Source organism: Triticum urartu, chromosome 6A, assembly GCF_056163025.1.
Source record: "Triticum urartu cultivar PI428250 chromosome 6A, HENAU_Tu73, whole genome shotgun sequence".
Lineage (NCBI taxonomy): Eukaryota > Viridiplantae > Streptophyta > Magnoliopsida > Poales > Poaceae > Triticum > Triticum urartu.
In genome coordinates, this window is record NC_141878.1 from 607,257,040 (window position 1) to 607,278,877 (window position 21,838).

A 21,838-nucleotide genomic window follows, 5' to 3' on the forward strand; every position below is an offset into this window, starting at 1 on the left:
TCAAACAGAGTGGACATGACCGGACTCACACCTATGTGTTGAGACAACTGCCTTTCACAGATGAACTTGAGTCGTTGGACATCATATCTGTCTGCCGCTGCAAACAAGTTTTGCAGCCATTGCAGCCGCATTTCATCCTCTAATAATGTCGTCTCTTTTTCTTGTCCTTGCTCCACAACTTGTGACATTTTGTCCTCCTCCATGGCATCATCATCCTCCATATCAGGGAATGAGTCCGTGTAGATGAAGCTGAGCAAATCCCTGAATACTGTTGCTTCCATGTCTTTGATGCGTATGACAGCGGCCTTAGTGGTGCCCTCCTTCATGTGGCCAAAGAGCTGTGACATGAAGACCTTGGATCGGGCAGCGAGCACACACCGGTGTGCAGCCAGCGTCTCGCCGGCGACCTCGAATTCCACATCGGCGCCCACCCCGGTCTGAAGGAGATGGTCAAAGTGTTGGCACATGATGTTAGGCGGGAGCACCACCTCGGCGTTGTTGCAGACCATAACGTCGCACCGGATGGTGAAACAATCATCCTTGAGATCCGCCGATTGTTCAAGGGCATCTATTGTGATAAACCTGTTGCTTCCCCAAGAGGAGCCAGCGAAGATGCACGGTTCCTCCTGACGAAGGTAGAGTGGATTCTGCTTCTCAGCCTGGTCGACAAAGGTGAAAACGAACTTGGCTTCCACGGGCTTCTTGTCGTCGGCACGGAAACAGGAAAGAGAGAGGGAAACGAAGTCGGCGCATCCGGAGTTTTCGCCGTTAGGGAAGTAGTCGATGTACCAGCCATGGCCTCCTACCATGAAGATACGAGAGCTGATACTGTCACCCGTGGGTGTCACCTTTTTGGTGCGTGAGTAGTCGTGGACCACGAGCAGGTGGTACCCGCAATTGTTGCCGGTGTCGACGGGCGACGCGGTGGCAGGGCACAGCTCACCGTCGGCCAGGACGGATACGCCGGCGAACGATGACATGGCCGACTCCACTTGTTGTGGCGATGTCGACATCGCTCGCTTGTCACCGGAAACAGATAGGGTTTAGTTTGGTTTTGCCGGCTGGTCGGGGGGAGTCTCAGGTTGATCACCAAGCCTAGCTATGATTACTGCGTGTGGCTATGCATGTACTTCCTCCGTCCCAAAATTCTTGTCATCCGTATCTAGACTAATCTAAGACAAGATGATGTTGTCCTACACGTACGGAAACTCCAAATCTACTGGTAGTACAACTCGTATGGCACGACGGAGGAGGACACAGGTTAATAATAAAGCCATATACAAATCGGAGGAGGACGCTGCAGAGTTTGGATGGTCAACAAATCGGACTCAGTATCTTCAAAAAAAAAAAAGGACGCAGGCCGTACACAACCGTACATATGTGCAAACATGCGCGAACCAAGTTGTGGTTGGGATGGTTAGGTGAACAGGGGTAGCCTCAGCCCACCCTCGCATTTATCCTGGATTTATTTTAGGATATCCGGCGTAAAACTTCAAGATGATATACCGGTTCAGTCTCTCGAAGGTGCTCATAAGGGTAGGGTGTGCGTGTGTGCATTCATAGGGGTGAATGTATGCGCGTTTAGCCGTTTATATGAGCGCTTCTGTCCTATCTTTATTATTTAATTATTTTTCCTTTTTCTAATACCATTCACAAGCATTATTATTTTTTGAATAATTTGGATTAATTACCACATGTATCACAAGCACTAATTAACTTGTCTTCTTTGCTACTCCCTCCGTTCCAAATTACTTGTCTCAAAAGTGGATAAAAATGGATATATCTATAACTAAAATACATCTAGATACATCCATTTCTGTGACAAGTAATTCCGAATGAAGGGAGTACAAAATATTGTCTAACAGATAACTTCTAAAAAGATGCTCATGTAAACATGTTAATGCAGTAGTGCATGCCATGACCAACGAATACTAACAAAACAATAAGTAAGAGCTTAACAATTCCATTCTTCTTGTTGACAACCACTAGAGAACGGTTTTCATGATAGGGAAGGCCACAACTAATGAACGGAGAAATATTGTTAGAGGATAAAAAGGAGTAGCATGATAGGGAATCTGCACACACTGCTACAATCTCTCCAGAGAACAACTAAGTAACATGCATGTCTTCATTGTATTAGATCAATTTGCACCTTCACACATCCGGCCGCTGAATTTCTCTGATTCAACAAATAGGCAAATTATAATCATGGCAATACGAAAGCAACACACGCGGACAACGATCTCTCCAGAGGATCCTACATGTGCATAAGGGTCTCGCTAGGTGTAACTAAGGAACATGCGTACCGCATATAAAGTGTTACTTTTGGTGGATTGAAATAAGCATGGCAAAGAGCTCCTTCAAAACTGAGGGATAGGTCGTAGAGACGTGATCCCAACCATTAGATGCCATTATTTTTTGCAAATATGAGGAGGACTAGACTTGGATAAACTTCAAGCACGCCTCCTTCAATCCTTGGCAGTGGTGCTGTTCGGCTAGAGCAAGTGTGGACATCACCAACCTCACACCTATTTTCTTAGACATCTGTTTCTCACATATGCACTTGAGCCGTTGGACGTCATATCTGTCTGCCGCTACCAACAAGTCCTGAAGCCATTGCAGCCATATTTCATCATCTGTTGACTCCTCTTCTTGTCCTTCTTCCATAGCTTCTGACGTTTCATCCTCCTCCATGTCAGGGAATGAGTCTGTGTAGATAAAGTTAAGCAATGCCTTAAACGTTCTTGCTTCCATGTCTTTGATATGTATGACACCGGGTGTGGAGGTCCCCTCCTTCATGGGGCCAAAGAGTTGCGCCATGAACACTTTAGATTGGGCAGCAAGCACGCATCGATGTGCAGCAAACATCTCACCACCGACCTCGAACGTCACATCAGCACCCACCTTACTGCAAAGGAGATTGTTAAGATTGTGGTGTGTATCAGGTAGGAGCACCTCCTCGGTGCCACTAGCATCATCATCGGTGTTGCAGACCATGATGTCACACCGGATGGTGAAACCGTCGTCCTCCTCTAGATTCATTGTTCGTTCAAGGGCATCTATTTTAATGAACTTGTAGAGGCCCCAAGAAGAGGCATCGGAGGGGAAGCTGTATGTTTTCGTCCCACGAATGCACACTTGATTCTGCCGCTGAACCTCGTCGATGAAACTAAATTCAAACTTGGCTTCCACATGCTTTTTGTCGCAGTCGAGACGGCAAACATAGAGAGAAACGAACTCGGCATGATTCATGTTTTCGCCATTAGGATAGTACGCAATGGACCCCGAAATCACGAGAGGCGATGCACCGACCAGCGGGTGTCTCCTTCTTGGTTTGAGCGTAACCTTGGACAACAAGCAGGTGGTATCCGCAGTCCGAGCTGGTCTTGACAAAGGTCTTGGTGGAGGGGCACAGCTTGCCGCCGTCCAAGACGGATACACCGGCAAACGACGACATGGCCGACTCGCTTCTCGCCGGAGACAGAGAGGTTTTAGTTTAATTTTCGGCGCCGGCTGGTACCGATGCAAGTCTCACGTTTGTAGATGATGAAGCTTACTGTACGTCTGCCTATATGTATGTGCGTGTATATATTATTAAAGATTTTACATGGCCGATTCCAAGACAAGATGATGTAGTACGTCCTACTCCTACACGGACGGAGACGCCAAAACTAGTACTATTACAACTCGTATGAATCTACAACGTACGAACGAGGACACAAAAGGACATAAAATCCGAATCGGACGAGGGCGCTGGAGAGCATCTAGATCTATCTATCTTCACAAGTTTTCCAACTCAGACCATACACTACCGTAGTACGATGGCCAGGTCCAATGACATTACACATATTCCTCTAGGAGATTGACGACCAAGACAGGGACACATCCATAGGAGTCAATTGCAAGAAACCACCGCATTTGCGGCTAGGTTTGCATGAAACCACTAACTCGTTAATCTGTTGCAGAAAACACCAGAAAATCTGTTAAGTCATTGCAAAAAGCACTGATCGAATGATTTGACCCGTTTAATCACTTTCTTACAAGTGGGGACAGATTGTAAGGAGTTGACATAGAAAAAAAATAACACACACCCCCCTAGATTAAAAAACAAAAGCAATCAGACCCCCACCCTGCCCCCACACGCATGCGCCGGCCAGCGCCTCGGCGCGCTCGAGAACGTCACCGGCCTGCTCCTCGCTGATCGACGCCGGGGCCTCCACCTCCGCGGCCTCTTCCTCCTCCTCGGTGATCTCCTCGAGTAGGCTGTTGAGCTCCCGCGCGGCGCGCTCCACGACCTTGCATCTCGGCGAGGATCCCCGTGGACGCCGGCAAGGACGGCCCCTTCTTGTCCCTCCGCCTCGACTCCTCGACGATCTGCTCCTGGATGGCCGTCATCGGCGCCGCCCAATGCTCTTGCTTGGCCGGCACGACAGGGTGTCCGCAGAGGCCCGGTCCTGGCACGGCACGGCAACGACGAGCGCCAACATGGCGAACACAAAGACGGAGCTCATGGTGTAGAGTGCCAGACCGAGCCCGCCCCCGCCATCCCAGCTCTGCCCCGGCTACGACGGGCTGTCGGAGGGTGTCGCTATCACGACCCGCGTGCTATGGAGGCGGTTCGCAGTGCAGCCGTGGGCGCCGGCCGCCTCCTCGTCCTCCCTGACGGTGTAGCCCTCTCCGTCGCCGACGAGGGCGGCCCCATGCATCTCGGCCTGGGCGCCACCATGCCGGAAGGATGGCAGCAGAGCGGCGGCGGCGCGGAGTGGACAGGGCGTCGGTGTTCCATGGGGGGAGGATATGATTGCTTTTTTTAGATCTAAGGGTGTATGTGTTATTTTTTTGCTAAGTCAATTCCTTACAATCTGGCCCCACTTGTAAGAAAGTGATTAAACGGGCCAAATAATCCGATCAGTGCTTTTTGCAACGACTTAACAGATTTTTTTGGTGTTTTCTACAACGGATTAATGAGTTGGTGGTTTCCTACAATTGACTCCATTCATGGAGATCAACGACGACAACGCAACCCGCATCACGACAGCACTGCTATGGCTCCCCACCCCAATGTTGTCGTGCTACTCCTGCATTCCAATCCAACACTCAGATATATAAACATTCAAGGACGATTCAATTATACTGCTCGTGGTCGAAGACTAGAGAGCAAAATCAACCCACGAACATAAACTGAGAGTAACTGTGTTATAAACTGACACTAATACACAAAGACATATTCATTACCCTGGAATTAATACCCAGTAAGGATATGCATTACCTTGGCATATCATACATGTGTTCACTTCACACGAGCAAAGCTAGCTCCAAGTAATTTGAACAAAAAATATTTTTGTACTAGTATATAAAGAAAAAACATAGCCCCTATCTGTGCACTGAAAGCTTACCCCATCTTTTCATCGCCGAAATTGACAGCAATCATCTCTAGTGTTTCAAAATACATACACCAGAATGGAGTCATCCTCTGAAATTAATGGGAATGGCCGCCCGAGGAGAACACTAAGCACCCAGGAGAACGTTGTTCCTAGGTACTAGCTGGACCATGATTTCACACTCACTGTCACGTAATTAGTATTCTTGGTGGCCTGTCTTATCTTCCAAATTCCTTCCCCTAAATCTAGGTCTGTCCACAAAATGCCTATCAACATTATTCTTCTTGACAACTGCTAGGAAAAGGTTTTCATGATGATAGGAAAGGCACAATATATGACACAATGAATGAAGATAAATATACGAGGATAAAAACGACTAGCTACGGAACTTACACACTGCTGCAATGCCAGATAAATTTGCGCTCACATCTGAATTCACAAGCCATCCATTCCATGAAGGGAAAAAATGCCCATATGTTAGATTTTTCTGATTTAGCATACATGCAAATTATATAGATCGCAAAAGCAATACACATGGACTATGATCTCTCTAGAGGATCCCACATATGCATAGGAGTGTCACTTAGTAGATCTAACAAAGGAACATGACATATACAGAGTGTTACTTCCGCTGGTTCGAAGCAAGCTTGGCAACGAGCTCCTTAAAAACTGAGGGATAGGTCATAAGTACATAATCCCAGCCATTGCCGTCCATTACTTCTTGCAAGCACGAGGGAGACTGGACTTGGATAAACTTGAAGCACGCCTCCTTCAATCCGCAGCAGCGGTGTTGTTCGGCTAGAGCAAGAGTGGACATCACCGAGCTCACGTTTATGTGTTCAGACAACTGCTTTTCACAGATGAACTTGAGCCGTTGGACATCATATCTGTCTGCCGCTACCAACAAGTCTTGCAGCCATTGCAGCCGCATTTCATCCTCTACCACCTCCTCTTCTTGTCCTTGTTGCACGCCTTCTGACATTTTGTCCTCTGCTGCTCTCTCTTCTTGTTCTTGTTTCACAACTCCTGGCATTTTGTCCGTCTCCATGTCGTTGTCATACAACATCTCAGGGAATGAGTCTGTGTAGATGAAGCGAAGCAAGGCCCCGAACACTTTTGCATCCATGTCTTTGATTTGTATGACACTGGACGTCTCCTTCATGGGGCCAAAGAGTTGTGCCATGAAGACCTTAGATCGGGCTGCAAGCACACATCGGTGTGCATCGATCATATCACCGCCAATCTCAAACTTCACATCAGCACCCACCTCGGTTTGGAAGAGAATGTTAAAATCATGGCAAATGTCAGGCAAGAGCACCTTGCGGCCATCGGCATCATCCTTGGTGTTGAAGACCATGATGTCGCACCGGATGGTGAAACAATTACCCCTTAGATACAGCGATCGTTCGAGGGCGTCTTTTCTGATAAACTTGTCCTGGCCCCAAGAAGAACCGATGAAGTTGTATGTTTCGGCTTGACTAAAGTAGACCGGATTCTGCCTCTCAACTTGGTCGACGAAATTGAGACCGAACTTGGCTTCCACGGGCTTCTTGTGGTCATCGTCGTCGTCGTCGTGGAGACGGGAAACATAGAGGGAAATGAAGTCGGCGCAGCTCTGGCTTTCACCGTTGGGGTAGTACTTGATGATCCAGTGATGGCCTCCTACCATGAAAGGGCGGGAGGCGACGCTCTCGCCGGTGGGCGTCCTCTGTTTGACACCCGAGTAGTCTTGGACCACGAGCAGGTGGTACCCGCAGTCCGCGCTGGCTTCGACGGGCGACTCGGTGGCTGGGCACAGCCCGCCGTCGTCCAGGACGGATACGCCGGCGAACGACGCCATGGCAAACCTGCGAGTTCATCGGAAATATATGTATGTAACTAGTCCACCGCTGGCACTCCAAGCAGCTTCAGAGTTGGGATCGATCGATGAGCCGAGGGGCAAACCTGGTTCTCCTCCGGCGGCCGTCGCTTCTCCCCCGAACAAATTAAAGCTCGCGCCGCCGCCGGTCCTCCCCGGAGACAGAGTTTGTGGCGTGCGAAGCTACTATTAGGGTTTAATAATAACTAGCTCACCACGTTGGATGGGCTTTATTAAGGCCCTAAAAGTTCACGAGCTGCAAAGCCCATCGCTGAATTTTTCAGGATGCAAGAATCCGTTTCGAGTTTGTTTATGCAATGCTAAATAACATTTGGCGAATTTTTTTATTGCCAAACAATAAGATTTTTGTAATTTAATAGAAAAAAGTTTCACCTCTCTAACTTTAAAAGAACTCGCAACTGATCATCGATCACCTCATGACTTTTTGCCAGATAATATATTTTTCACCCGCCTCTTCCCTCCTCTCGCATCGTCGCCTGGCATCCGCCTACTATCCTCTCATGCGTCGATGCCTTCGCTTCATATCATCATGTCGTTGTGTCGCCTGGCCTCTTGCCGCACCCCATGTCGGCGCCTTGTCCTCTCTTCCAGTGCTAGCCACGGTGCCATTTGGCTCCTCCTCTTCGTTACCAGGCGGGCGGGGGCGGGGGGGGGGGGGGGGGGGGGGGGAGTATGGCACGGGCAACTCGTACGAAGGACCCATGTCCAGAGCTATACATTAAGTCAAAAGAAGTGGCCTATGAAAGAACTCAGATGAGGAACTATGTACTAACCAAACCCTGCCATACTATCTATACTATAAGAGAGGCGTTTTGGGTGGGCCTCCATGAAGGCTGAATTAAAAAAAATTGAAACTTTTTGTTTCAAAAAAATCTGAATTTTTTTGTACAAGTAAACAAGGATGTGAGATGTATTTGTGTAAAATTTCAGGATAAAATGCATTGAAATACCACATCTACAAAAAAGACAAATCCATGGTCTGGGAGGATGAATAGTATCATCTATTAAAAAGCCCTAGATTTTTTTTTGCACGTCCCTCATTTCAACGTATTTCGTCCTGAAAATTTTCACACTTGTGCATTATACCTTCATATATATCTGTATTTTTCAGAATTTTTTGAAATGAAAAAATATGAATTTTCATGATTTTTTTATCTTACATTTGGAGGCTTTCATGGAGTTCGGCCTCCAAATGAAATTTTCGCTATACTACCTACTAATAAAGTCACTAGTGTTTTTGCTTGTCCTTCCAAAAATTACCCACGATATTGTCATGTTCGCTATACTCACTATGCCATAGTGGAGACCTGGGCTCGATCCTAGGGTTTTCCCTTTTTTTCTCTCTTAATAGTGAGCACGCCTCTTCCTCACTGCACACGTTCATGGCTGACCCATGTGCGGGGCTTGAAGCCCTATTTTTTTCTATTCTTTCATTTCTGTTTTTGCTTAAATGCCCATTATGTGGTCTCGAGTGCGAGGATACTTTTCATGTGTTTTGCAGGTGCCCTCGGGCGGTGCATTTGTGGCGGACTATGGCAGAGGTGTGGAGTATACCGGACATCGAGTCAGTCCGTAACACCGGCCCGGAGTGGCTCCTGAACCTAATTGCAGAAAGCAATGAAGGGGACCGGCTGCGCCTGATTATGCTGCTGTGGAGATCTTGACATGTGCGCAACGAGATCACTCATGACAAACCGGCGCCGCCTGTGGAGGTATCTCGTCGCTTTTTGCAGAGCTACGTAACCTCACTGCTCGGGATCCAGCAGTATCCGCAGGGAGATTGGGACAAAGGGAAGATGACCATCCAACAAGAAGGTGCAGAACAGCCTATATCGCATGTGGGAGGTGTGCCACGAACAGCCCACAAATGGAGTCCCCCACCCGCCAACTGGACGAAGCTGAATGTTGACGGCTCCTTTTCCCATGATGACGGGAGGGTCGGGACAGGAATGGTGCTCCATGACCAGGAAGGGGCCATTATTTTCTCCGCGTGTCGCTCGCTATGGTCGTGCCCGGACCCTCTACATGTCGAGCTGGCTGGGTGCATGGAGGGCATAGCTTTGGCCCTCCAATGGACGGAGCTGCCGTTTATCGTCGAGTGCGATAGTCTGCAGGCAGTGCAACTGATCAATGCTTCTGGACAAGACCGCTCACAATACGCCATGGTGGTCTCGGAAGTGAAGTATCTTATGAGTGAAAGGGAGTGTCATGTTATTCATATTTCTCGAGAGCAGAATAATGTAAGCCATGCGTTGGCAAACTTTGGAAGGACGGAAGACCGTACTGTGGTCTGGCTCCGCTCCGGCCCGGACAATATCCCTAGCTTGTGTAGGGAGGAACTTCTTGGCTCTTGAGTAATACAAATCCCTTTTACCCCGCAAAAAAATGATTTGGTATTTCTAAAAAATCCAAATTTCAAAAAATTGCGATTTGTTTTTTTAAATCATAAAATGTTCATGAATTCAAAAAATGTTCAAGAAATCACAGAATATTCGTTATTTTTAAAAACTGTCCACATATTATAAAAATTCATGATTTTGATTTTGTCATGATTTTTAAAAAATGATCGTGTATTCAAACATATTTGAGAATTAAAAAAAAACATCCACGAAATTTTAAAAAATGTTCACAAAAATTCAAACAGATCCATTGAAACATATCCGTTAATAGCAAACAAAATGAATCGGCGCTTACATAGGTGATCTGTAGAGATCGCTTTATGATGTTATTCAGTTCATGGCGCGTAGGGTTAAAAAAGATTTCTGTGTTCTGTACAACACTGAGCCCCCAAAAAATTAACACAACTTTCTATGTGTTAGTTTTTGTAAACTACATGAGAATGACTAAATTTCTAATTTACCTCCATACATAACTATGTATTCTGGTACCACAGTTTTATTGGTCATGGAAAGCTGTTTTATTCGTTGACTGCCAAAAAAAAATAGAAGAGGAACCAACGTTGGCATGTTTTATTTGTTGGCACTTTACTAAGTCTGGTTGTTTCATTTGGATACTGGAGTGGATTAGGCCTACTCGCGCGCGGAGTTATAAAAAGCTAAACGTCGATGCTAGTTTTCATTTGGATACTGGAGTGGAGCTAGCTACTGGAGTTGTACTGTGGGACTGCAATGGAATTTTTATTGGGGCGTCCTGTTCATACAAAGTGTATGCTTAGGATGTACTCAGAATATAAAAACGTTTTTAATACTATGCTAGTGTTAAAAACATTTTTATATTTTGGGACGGAGGGAGTAGCTTTGATGTAGGCGTGTGCTCTTGTCGAAGTTGTGTTTTGCGGATGTCGAGTTTGATTCGCTCAAAGTTGTGTAGGCCACGTGGGATCTCTTAGAATACTGAGCATCGGGAGCTATGATTACCTGTCGGAAGTTGATATCTTCTTTCGGCAAGGCAACGATCGTGCATTGTGCCCAAAAAAAGGAGTTAATTACATCTGGGGTACATAAACTTTCGTGGCGGTAATGAATTCATACACAAACAAAAAAAATCCATAAAAGGCATACATTAAGTCTGATGCGGATTCGTTTAGCTACAAAACGCATGCAAAGTGGACACATGGGCTGCCACGCACGCAATGGGGTCGGCCGTGTATGCATTTGTATCTTTACAGTTACCCCCCTCAGTTTATCGAGATTTAACCCGTGGCCATTCTCTCTGTATCCCCTTCTTCAAATCCCTAGCTGCGATTTCGACCAAACCGACGGATTAACACTGGAGAAGTTCAGTACAGAGTACAGTAGTGATTAACACAGACTGAGTACAACAAAGTTGACTTGATTAACACAAACTGACTTGATTAGCACAAACTAACTTGAGCATTAACACAAACTAAATTGAGCACTCTGAACTTTCTGAAACTTTCATCACTGCAACAAGAACAGAGTTCTGAAACTCTGAACTTTCTGAACCTCTATTCCTCGTCGGATGACAGGTCGATGTACTACATGACCGGGCGGCTGCAGCTTGGCTCCGGACCATGGCTGACATGCGTTGGTGCCTTCCCCGCGGCTGCAGCCTGCCTCCGGACCATGGCGTCGCGCGCTGCACTGTGGTGTGCGACGGCCTGCCGCACTCTAGCTGCGTCCGATGCCTGAACATCTGCGCGGAGCCCCAGGACTGCTTGGCGCTCGTCGGCGGTGAACCTGCGAGTGGATTCTTCCCTCGCCGCAGTGTCATTGGAGATGGCAACGACGCGTCTGTCGATGGCCGCTTGCAGGTCACGGCTGGCGTGTTCCCTGCGGACTGTGCCATACGAATTCAGCAAGGCAGTCTGCTGATCAACGGCGGGCACCACAGCTGGGAGCGGCTGCTGCTTGGGCTGGAGGGGAGCGTGCTCCCATGGCTCCCATGGCTCGGGCTGGAGGGGAGCGTGCCCCCATGGCTCCCATGGCTCGGGCTCGGGCGTGGTAGGAGAGGGATTGGGCGGCGGAGCAGGGGTGGAAGAGGAACGGGGACGCGCGACGTGATCCCATGTCCCGGTGATTGTTGCCCAGGTGGTGATGAGCTTGCGCACCATTTGTGTCAGAGGGAAGTGGCTCGAGTTTGGCCATGGTGACCATGGCTTTTGTAGAGGCCAAGCGGCACGGGAAGTGGCTCGGGAAGAGGCAAAGGCGGGAAGCAGCGTTGGCGGGAAGAGGCGAAGGCGGGAAGAGGCGAAGGCGGGAAGCGGCGATGGCCCACCGGCGTACGCGCGGTGTCATGCGCCATCCTGTTTGGCCAGAGGTGGCAGACGATGCAGTGTCCGTTGATTTCTGATTGGACGACTACTAAGGTTTAGCAGTATATACAAATTGGAAGGTTGGCAGCATATGCTCGATATCCTCTCATAGCCTACTGGTACGACCCCCCTGTCACAAGTACCAGATATTGGGTTCGAGTCCTAGTATCACCCAAATAGATAATAGTAGTATCATATTTGTTCTCAATGTTTCTTTGCATATTTAGTAGAGAACTCTATTTAGTACTGCAAATGCAAATTCAATCTTGTCAGCATGAAAACATGAGGCTGTCTTTGTGCATATACATGAAGCAGAGACAAATTTACAGTTATTTCTTAAATGAAATTCATCATAATTTGCAGCCTCATACACAAAACAGTGCATTACAAAACATAGATATATAGATATACAGCCTCATACACAAAATAGTGCAGCATCATAATTTCAAATGCAGATACATAGATATATGAGAGGCAAAATGAAGGTCCACCATGGCTTAAATGACTACCAGTGCATTACAAAACATGTTTTGTTGCAAGGTTGCAGTTCATACATGAACTGGGGCATTTTTTGCAGTTCAGCTATGAACTAATTCAGCAACTAAACTAATTTTCTGGAGTCCTAGGGGCATTCTGTGTCACTGGAATCTCCTCATTCAAGTCTGGTATGGCATTCCTTGCTCCATATTATCCAAACATCAACTGCCACATAGCATAATCTTCAACTCTTCTCTCTTCTGCACCAGCTCCTCCCCCTGCTGCTTCTGGGCCAGCTCCTCCTCCTGCTGCTTTTGGGCCAGTGCCTCTTCCAGCTCTACCTCCTCTTCCACCAGCTCTTCCACCAGTCCTTCCACCACTTCTTCCACCAGATCTTCCACCACCTCTTGTTTTCTTCACTGCTTTGCCTCCATTGGCACTTGTTCCAGGCTCATCTGCATTTGACAATTATAGTAACTTAAGTACATGCAAACAGTCAGGACCAACACTTGTGATTTAAGTTAAACAGTCAGTACCTGCATTTGGTACCACTTGTGTTGTTGCCCTTCTCTTGCCTCTGCTTGCCATAATTGTTCTTCCTCTAACAGTTGCAGTAGTATTTGTTCTTCTCTGTGGAATCAAATCTCTGGCATCAGCTACAAAACTGGATTCCTTTGGGAGAGGTCCAGGTGGCACCATCCTTGTAAGATGAGCCCTCTCTTGCAACATCAAGTGCAATAGTAAGTGAAACATGCATGCTTTCAGATAAGTGCAACATCAAGTGCCTGTATCATTGACATCCAGTGAAATGAAAATTAGTACCTCTTGTCCCATTGTGTACACCATGCTGCTCCTATCATTGATTGGATCCAGCCTATGATTGATGTGGTGAGGTAGTATATCCTGCACATGACAATTAAGTCATACAATGCAGGAAAGTGCAATGAAATGCTGGTAAAATAATATGCACTAACCTGGAGAATTTCAGGGCATGCAAACTCATCTTCCTCTTCCTCTTCAACTTGTGGCTCCTGCATTTGCCTTTCCATGTATTTGCCATGACCCCTTTTGTTGTGATCATCTTTTCCACAAACTGAACAGTGCATTGCCACACCCTTCTTATTGAGATAAACTGTGCCATCCTTCTTCTTCTTCTCTTCTGGAGTTTTCCTCCTCTTTGTGGCTGGCCTTCCCATGACCTTAGTAAACAAAGGAGGATGGATGTACATTCCATTTAGCTTCTCCCGGTGGGTCCTGTCTCTGAGAGGCATGATATTGTGACCATAGGCTTTCAGATAAGTTTCTGTGGTGTAACATTTGTGCACCAGCTCCTCAGGGTCTATCCTCTCAACCCTACAAACTGCTATAGCATGTGGACAAAGGATTCCACTCAACCCCCAACTCTTGCAATCACAAGTTCTACCAATGATATCAACTATATATGAGTTGGGTCCAGATTGCACATGATAAATGCCATTGCCAACATCTCTTGGAAAACAGTTACCACTCAACTCTGCATTCTTTTCTAACTTCTTTCTAATCTTTGGACAGATTCTTCCAGTCCACTTTTCCATTGCCTCCCTATGCTTGCTAGCAAGTCTTAATGAAAGTTTTCCCAAGATACATTCTAACATGGATATAATGCACATACCCCTGGCATCTAGTATGTAGCTGTAATGTATTTAAAACAGTTGTATGAGTAAATCAAATGTATGTAGTTGCAAAGTATTTAAATGAGCAATTCACACATCAATGAAAGCATCAAGGGAAATTAAAGAAGAACTGAGAATGTACCTATTGAAGACCTCAGACATGTTGTTCAAGAGGATATCACATTTGGGGAAGTCACTAAAGAAGTTCTTAACCCATTAGTTAGGTGCTTTGTCCTCAAGCCAGTTGTAAGCTTCAATGCTGGCCTCTTTCATTTTCTCTCTGTTTTGTGTCCACTTTGGCAAATTTGTTGATCTTGCCATGGCCCACAAAAGGTTTTTCAATGTTTCCCCTTTGAATTTCTTCTGAAAGTTCTGGTATAAGTGCCTAACACAAAATCTATGCTCAGCATCTGGAAAAACTTTCCCAACTGCATTTATTATACCCTGAAAATTTGCACAAAGTCACACATAAGCACACATGAAGAAGCACAGTTCTACAGAGCACATGTACACATGAAGAAGCACACATTTGCATTACCTTTTGCTTGTCACTCATGATAGTATATGGGCATGTGTTCACAATGTTGAGATCATTCTTAAGTGTTGTCAAGAACCATTCCCATGTATAAGTAGACTCCACTTCCACCAAGCCCATAGCAATAGGAAATATGCAGTCATTTGGGTCTATGCCCACTGCTGTCAGTAGCTGGCCTTTGTACCTGCTCTTCAAGTGGCAGCCATCCAGAAATATTATAGGCCTACATCCCTTTAGAAACCCTCTCTTGCAAACATCATAGGACCAATACAGTGATGACAAATGGTCCTTTGGGAGTGCATCATCTTTCCCCTTCACCTTGCTTGTTCTGACAATAAATTTGCTCCTAGGATTGCACCTTCTTAGTTCTTGGCCATAATCCCATAGCTGCTGGTATTGCTCTGCTTCATCTCCATGGATGATACCAAGTGCTGCCTTTCTAGCTCTTCCCAGTTTCATTTTATTGGGCATCAACTTGAACTCTCTCTGCACTTTGTTCCCAAATGTTGTCAGGTCCATTTTCTGGTTGTCTCTAAACTCATCAAGAAATTTCTATGTAAGAATCTTAACAGTCAGACACCTGGAATCAAAGTGTTTATGGCATGTGTGATTGTCATTGTATTGCCTTATTACAATGCTTCCAGTCCTATTGTCCTTTAAAGCTTTAAGCAGCCAAGGACATCCCTGAGAACACACTGCATTAAGCCTCTCACTCTCATTTCTTGGTTTGAAAATTTTGACTCTGTTCCTCACAGTGTATGCATCCAATGCCATCCTCAGCTCTTTCATGTCACCAAACACAAGCCCTGCTCTGAACACTGGATTATTCATGTCAACTTCTGGATTGTAAGCCCTAAATGTGTATTGCAGTTTCTCAAGTTCTGCTTTGGACAGGTTTAGATCATCATCATCTAAAGGATCATCCTCTGGTACATATCCTTCCTGTTCATTGTGGTCACCAACTTCTTCATCTACATTCTCAAGGAATAGATCATCATCCATATCTTCCACATCATACTCACTCTCATAAAAATCTGAATCAGTTTCCTCTCCTTGCTCTGTTCTTGTTGTGCCATCTCCTTGCTCTATGTCCTCTCCATTCTGTCCTTGCTCTCCTTCCTCTCTATCATCTGCATGCTCTTCTTCCTCTCCTGCCTCTCCATTATCTTCTTCCTCCATTCCTTTAGCAGACCTTGGCAGTTTCCTTGGAGTAATTACCCTTGGCAGAGGGGGACCATCAATGATCACATCATCGTATAATGTTCTGATCTTATTATCTTCATCCACTATCAATAGCAAAGTCTTTGCTTCTTTGCTTGCATTGACCATAGCAGCAATCACCTCTTCAGTATCCACACAAACAAGACCATCCACAATGTCTTTGCTTGGTAAGCACCAATACACTTGCAGATCTCGGAAACCATGTGAGTAATCCATCTTGTCCAAATAGTACTTCACCATTTCCAGTGACCATGTTTCTGCATGACAGTAATCAAAAGTTTCATATGTACTTCCAAGGTAGGATCTGTTAACTCCTTGCCCTATGAATATGCCATTATGCTCAAACTCAACTGAGAACAGCAAGCTTTCTTCTCCTGAAGTAACTGAAAAAATGAACACTTTTCTTCAGACTTAACTCATGTGCACTGTAATAAATGAATATCATTTGAAAGTAAGGAACTGCATTGATCCTTTACACATAATGAAGTGCATTCATCCATTTACTACACTCAATCATTAACTAATAGCATTTATTAACTGAAAATCAACATGTATATTTGTAACTGAACTTGTTAAGACTTAACTGAAATCGACAGAAACAGGGCAGATGTGAAACAACAAATTTATTGCATAATAGTTGTCTAACAGTTCAACATCTATACCTTAACTGATTCTACACAATTGGATCGGCGGCAATAATCCTAAATCGACCGCCAGAACATGAACCCTAAATCGACCGCCGAACCCTTGATCATGATCACCACCCCGCAAAACCAAAATTCAGCCCTCCTTCAACAATAATCCGTTGATCCCATCTACTCCACCAACAAAAACATCGATCTTTGCGGCCAAAACATGAAGAACACAAATCCATCCGAAAGGGGACGTGCTCCATCAGAAAGGGGGCGTGCTCGCGATGAGAAGTGACAGAGAGGGCTCATACCGTACTCCAAAGGGAACAGGCCAGGTTCCCGGAGGAGCGGCTCCATGCCGCGTCGATCAACGGTGACGGCACCAATGCCGCCGACGGAGAACTGCCGCGTCGGAGACCTCCAGGCAGCGGCGTGGTCGAGACAGAAAGAGAGGGGTTAGGGAGGGTTTCTGGGCTGCGGGGGTGGGTTATACACGCGATAGGGAGGGGGTTCCAAGAAAAAATGACGTGCAGCGACCGCGAGGACCGCACGACGCAGATACTTCACCACTCAGGGTTTTTTTTGCAAAATGTTCAGACGAGGGGCGCGTCCCTCCTTCCTACGTGGCAGCCGACGCGTCGCGTTTCGGACCGTTTTGTATTAATCTGTTACCGCATTAGAGTTAACGTATGCCTTTTATGGGGGTTTTTTGTTTGTGTATGGATTCGTTACCGCCGCGAAAGTTTATGTACCCCAGGTGTAATTATCTCCCAAAAAAAGTAATGCGGTTGTCGCACCCGAATAACAAGGCAAGGGGTCAGGGGGTGTGTCTAAAACTAAAAGCATGCTGCCGAGGCTCACTCGACTCAGGTTTCAGACCAAATGCTTCCTCCCTCCCTCCCACAGCCACATGGTTTAGTTTCTACTAGCAGACTGACTGGCTCTTCTCTTGTGTTCAGCAGCAAACTGACTGTAATCGCCATCCACCGACTTTTTCCCCCAAAACACCAAAACAGTGCGCAAGAAATTATACTGCATACTGTCTGCATGGTTAGGTTACAACTTAGAACCAATAAAACTGCATGCAGGCTTTGCGCTCTCTGTTAATTAAGCATAGTGCATCGGCACCGTGTCGAGCCCCACGAGGTTATGTTTTTCTGCACAAAAATCCTTGTGTTTCTTCAGAGCAATCATTTTCAGATATGCTAGAGTAAGTAATTTTGAATGCTGAATTGAGCCTCTTTGCTTTCAGCTTGCTTGCTTCGCTTTGCTTTGCTGCTCAAGCGGCTTATGGATAACTGTTCAAGTGTTTGCTTCGCTTTGCTTTGCTGCTCAACAGACAACAGTCAGTTGGATTCCTGGATAACTAACTATTAAGCCTCTGCTTTCAGCTTCAAACTCAAGCCTTAGTAGTGCGTAGTGGCACAAGTTTTGAGATGTACTACGTCTTATGTGTGGCTCCTGTCTGTCCTAGGACAGCTACATATATTTCCTCACTGCTGAATTTTTACGCTGGCTCGTTGGTCTATGTCCTTCACTGCACTGCTGAATTCAATTCAGCATCCAAAACTACTCTACTCTGCCATTGATGGATTTTTCTAATACCATCAACAGAAAATACTATGGCCTGGTTAATTAAAAGAGCCATAAATAAAACCCTCAGCAGGCTCTAGTCTGTTAAGCATATATAGTGCAGCATTTGGTGTTGTGTTTGCAATGACCAGCTTGTGTTTTTTTTCCCAGAACAATTAATCATTTGATGCTGCTAGCTAAAGTAATTTTGAATGCTGAATTCCAATCTTTTCCACAGTAGAGTATTATTAATGTCTATAATTAATTGAGAGAACCAATCTTTATATTGACTGCAGGTAATTTTTGGCAGGCAGGCAGGCAGGCAAGATGGCGGCTTTCTCATCAGTACTAGTTTTCAGGAGAGTAAACATGCATGAAAGAATTGATGTCAAGTGTTCCTTGTTGTTTACACTAGCTAGCTAGCTCAACAGGTGATGATGGGCTTCGGCTGCTTTAATTAGGCAGTTTGTGATTTGAATTTATATCTTGTTCCTTTTTTTTCTGAAGAGAAAAGTGGCCTGACTTTTCTATGCCTACGTACTTGATTCCAGAGGCATCATCAGGAGGTGGAATGGGCTTGGTTCTTAGGCGGTGGGCCATAAAAAAGACTGCTGGATCGACAAAAAATGGGCGTCACTCTAACCCCAAGTATCTCTACTCCTAATGGAGCAGTTGGTGAATAGTCTGCACGGTTTATTTTCGCTGATTTATTTTCGTCATCCTCCCACCTCTGGTTTTTTTTCGTCATCCTCCCACCTCCGTTAACTCGCAACCCTCCCATGAAAAAAAAACCTAGCGATTCCCCACCGTTCCTCCTGACCTAGCGATTCCTCCAGATCCCTTCGCCGCCAGCCCCCGACCTCCTCCCCGGCGGCCGCCCCATCTCCTCCCCAGATCCTGGCTCGCCCCGCCCCCACCTTCTCCCTCACTCCCAGCGCCGCCCGACCCCCAACCTCCCTGGATCCCGGCGCCGCCCCGCCCCCACCTCCTCCCTTGCTCCCAGCCGCCCATGCCCTCCCGGCCTCCTCCCGGCGCACATGCCACCGTCCCTGCTCCTCCCTCCTCCAGGAGGGAGCACCGCCGCTCCTATTCTTCCTTCCCCCTGTCGGTATGCGCGTCGCCGCCCCTCTGGCCGTCGTTGGCATCCTGCTCGAGCCCATGGGCCCGAGGAAGATGGAGACGATGGATGATGGGAAGGAGCAGCGGCTGCCTCGTGATGACCTCGTGGGAGCAGACGGTGACAAAGACCATCAACGAGGCTGCTACTGGTATGTGCTTGATTTACAAATTGTGAGGAAACTCTCCCAAAATCGTTGTGCTGCTGCATGTCATCAGCTTACCCTCTGGAGAACCTTCTAGAAACCCATCTGCCTTGCCGCGTGATACAGCCGTTTTCAATTTCAATGTACAATCCAGTCGAGGCTGTGCAGCATACCCTCGGGTGAACCTTCTAGAAACCCATCTGCCTTGCCGCATGATACAACCGTTCTCAATTTGAAGGTGTCGGTGTACTAGAGTAGGGGTACCCTAGTATCCCGAACTTGTGCACGGGCAGTCGCACATCCCGCGGCAAGGCTTGCCGGGTGACCGCCAAGGTCCTCCGTGGTTCCTTTGGAGCCATTCAAGGACAAAGTATCCAAGCCAAGGAAACAAGACCCCGGCAAGAGGAGCTTGCCGGGAAGGCCAACCAAGGCATCTCAAGGAACTTGCCGCGACGCGCCACGCGTCCCGGCAAGGCCCGGTGAGCGACAAGCTCCCGGACGCGACAAGACAATGACCGCGGCAAGGCGCTTGCCGCGGCAAGCCACCACTCTGTGCCCGCGCTCCAGCACATCCACCAACGTGTCGCTCTGGGACCCTTCCAGGCGTACGTGGCGGGAGGCTGTGCAGCCAGCGGTGCGCGGTGGCAAGCGGCGCTGACAAGATTACCATCGTGGCGAGCGGTGGCGTCCCTGACGGTCCCTTTTGCACTATTTAGGCGACGCAGACGGGCATTTAATGCCCTTGTCCCTGCCGTCAGGGTTAGGTATGATACACTGTGGCAGGTAGCTGTACCAACCGCAACACCTTTCCATTTTTACCCTTGTCTACGTTGCCACCTGTCGGTGACCCCTTGAGCATATAAAAGGAGGCCCATGCGCAACGTAGGGGGGGAGGAAGGGAACACTCACGCTCGGTCTCGTTAGCTGCTGGGGTGTACTGTAGCACTCCGCGCTCCCGAGCAAGAACTCAATACAAACCACAAAGCAGGAGTAGGGTTTTACGCATCCGTGCGGCCCGAACCTGGGTAAACTGCTCGTGTGCTTCGCCTCGATCCGCTCTTCGTGCGACCCTCGCCCCCGCCGAACTGAAAGGGACCCGGTCCGCCGGTCCCATAGGTGCTCGTGGATTAGTCCCCGACACCTTTGGCGCGCCAGGTAGGGGGCTCGAGGTTGTGTGAACCAGATCCGGCATTCACACGAGCTAGATCTTCATCATCTTCATCGACATGCCGCCGAAGAAGAAGGCTTCGGAGGCGGCTGCTCCGTCCGCGCCGAACCCACCACCGCCGGAGCAAACGGCTGATGGGGCAGACGCCGGCGGAAGAACAGGCATCGACGAGGGAACTCACGGTGCTGCCAGGTCCAAGGACAAGGCTGCGCTGCCCATCGGCGGCGTAGCCGGCTCCCACAACGACCGGGCGCACTCCAAGACCTCGGCATCCGTACATGCACCGCGCCCATCTCAGGAGGCGCGGGACCGGCAGCGTCATGGTACTCACGGCACCATGCGTTTGCTGGACCAAGATCGAGCTGGTGGATCTCGGAGTGCTCAAGACCAGCATGCATGCCAACATGCTGGCACGAGCGAGGCACGGTCGCCTGGACGGGATACTGCTCCTTCTAACATAGTTAGAAGTCCGAGCATATCCCGCTTCTCGCACCGTTCGCCACCGCCACCCGCCACTACAGCAGAAGCTTTGGCGCGAGCTCAACTGCTCCTGGACTACCCTCCAACGGCAGACAAGATCGACGACTGGAGGGCCACCATTCAGAGTCTCATCGGCTTCGCCAACGGCGACACTCAACGGCAGCCGAGCACGTCGCAGCCGCGGCAAGTCAGCCAGGCACGAGCCGGTGGCGACAAGACCGGTGGGGGTGCAACCACTGTGCACTCTCCGCCCCGAAGGCCAAGATCGCCGACTCGCCGGATCCACCTCGACAGCGACTCCACCGCGGCAACCATAGTGGTCAAGAGCAAGGACAAGGCAACTCTGATTCAAGATTTAGACGAGACCTTTGCAAATTTGCGCAAAATCAGCCTCAAGCTCAACCCCCAGAAGTGTGTGTTTGGAGTCCCCTCCGGCAAGCTTCTCGGGTTCTTCGTGTCTCAGCGGGGAATCGAAGCCAATCCCTACAAGATCAAGGCCATTGAGCAGATTGAAGCACCAAAGCGCGTCAAGGATGTACAAAGACTTGCCGGTTGCATGGCTGCTCTCAGCAGGTTTATCTCTAGGTCTGCTGAGCGCGCCCTGCCGTTTTTCAAAATATTGAAAAAGGCAGGTCCAATGAAATGGACTCCGGAAGCGGAGGCTGCGCTGCAAGACTTGAAGAGATACCTGTCCTCCACTCCAACACTTGTCGCACCTAAGCCACAAGAGAAGTTGCTGCTGTATATAGCGGCAACCAATCAAGTGGTTAGTGCTGCGTTAGTAGCAGAGAGGGAGGCAGATGACGAGCCAGCAACCACGGCAGGCGCATCCAGCGACAAGCAG

General features: G+C 47.8%; 2 protein-coding genes and 1 pseudogene across 4 annotated transcripts; all 3 read right to left on the bottom strand.

The window, feature by feature from the left end:
• Positions 1-11: 11 nt before the first annotated feature.
• On the bottom strand, positions 12-980 carry LOC125531313 (BTB/POZ and MATH domain-containing protein 1-like; the record flags this gene model as incomplete). Its single annotated transcript, XM_048695728.2, has 1 exon — positions 12-980. A coding segment is annotated over exon 1 (969 nt), but the record flags the coding sequence as incomplete, so codon positions are not given.
• A 1,339-nt stretch (positions 981-2,319) lies between these two features.
• Positions 2,320-3,457, bottom strand: LOC125531314 (BTB/POZ and MATH domain-containing protein 2-like; annotated as a pseudogene).
• A 2,546-nt stretch (positions 3,458-6,003) lies between these two features.
• LOC147967255 (BTB/POZ and MATH domain-containing protein 2-like) lies at positions 6,004-7,225 on the bottom strand. Of its 3 annotated transcripts, none has more exons than XM_087527553.1 (2): positions 6,446-7,225; positions 6,004-6,379 (listed from the first exon to the last, which is right to left on the bottom strand). In XM_087527553.1, the coding sequence occupies exons 1-2, from the start codon at positions 7,219-7,221 to the stop codon at positions 6,004-6,006; spliced, it is 1,152 nt and encodes a 383-aa protein (XP_087383679.1). In that variant the 5' UTR covers positions 7,222-7,225. The 3 variants fall into 3 exon arrangements, with proteins under 3 accessions (XP_087383679.1, XP_087383678.1, XP_087383677.1); XM_087527552.1 differs by having other exon boundaries at positions 6,443-7,225; XM_087527551.1 differs by having other exon boundaries at positions 6,004-7,225.
• Between the last annotated feature and the right edge of the window lie 14,613 nt (positions 7,226-21,838).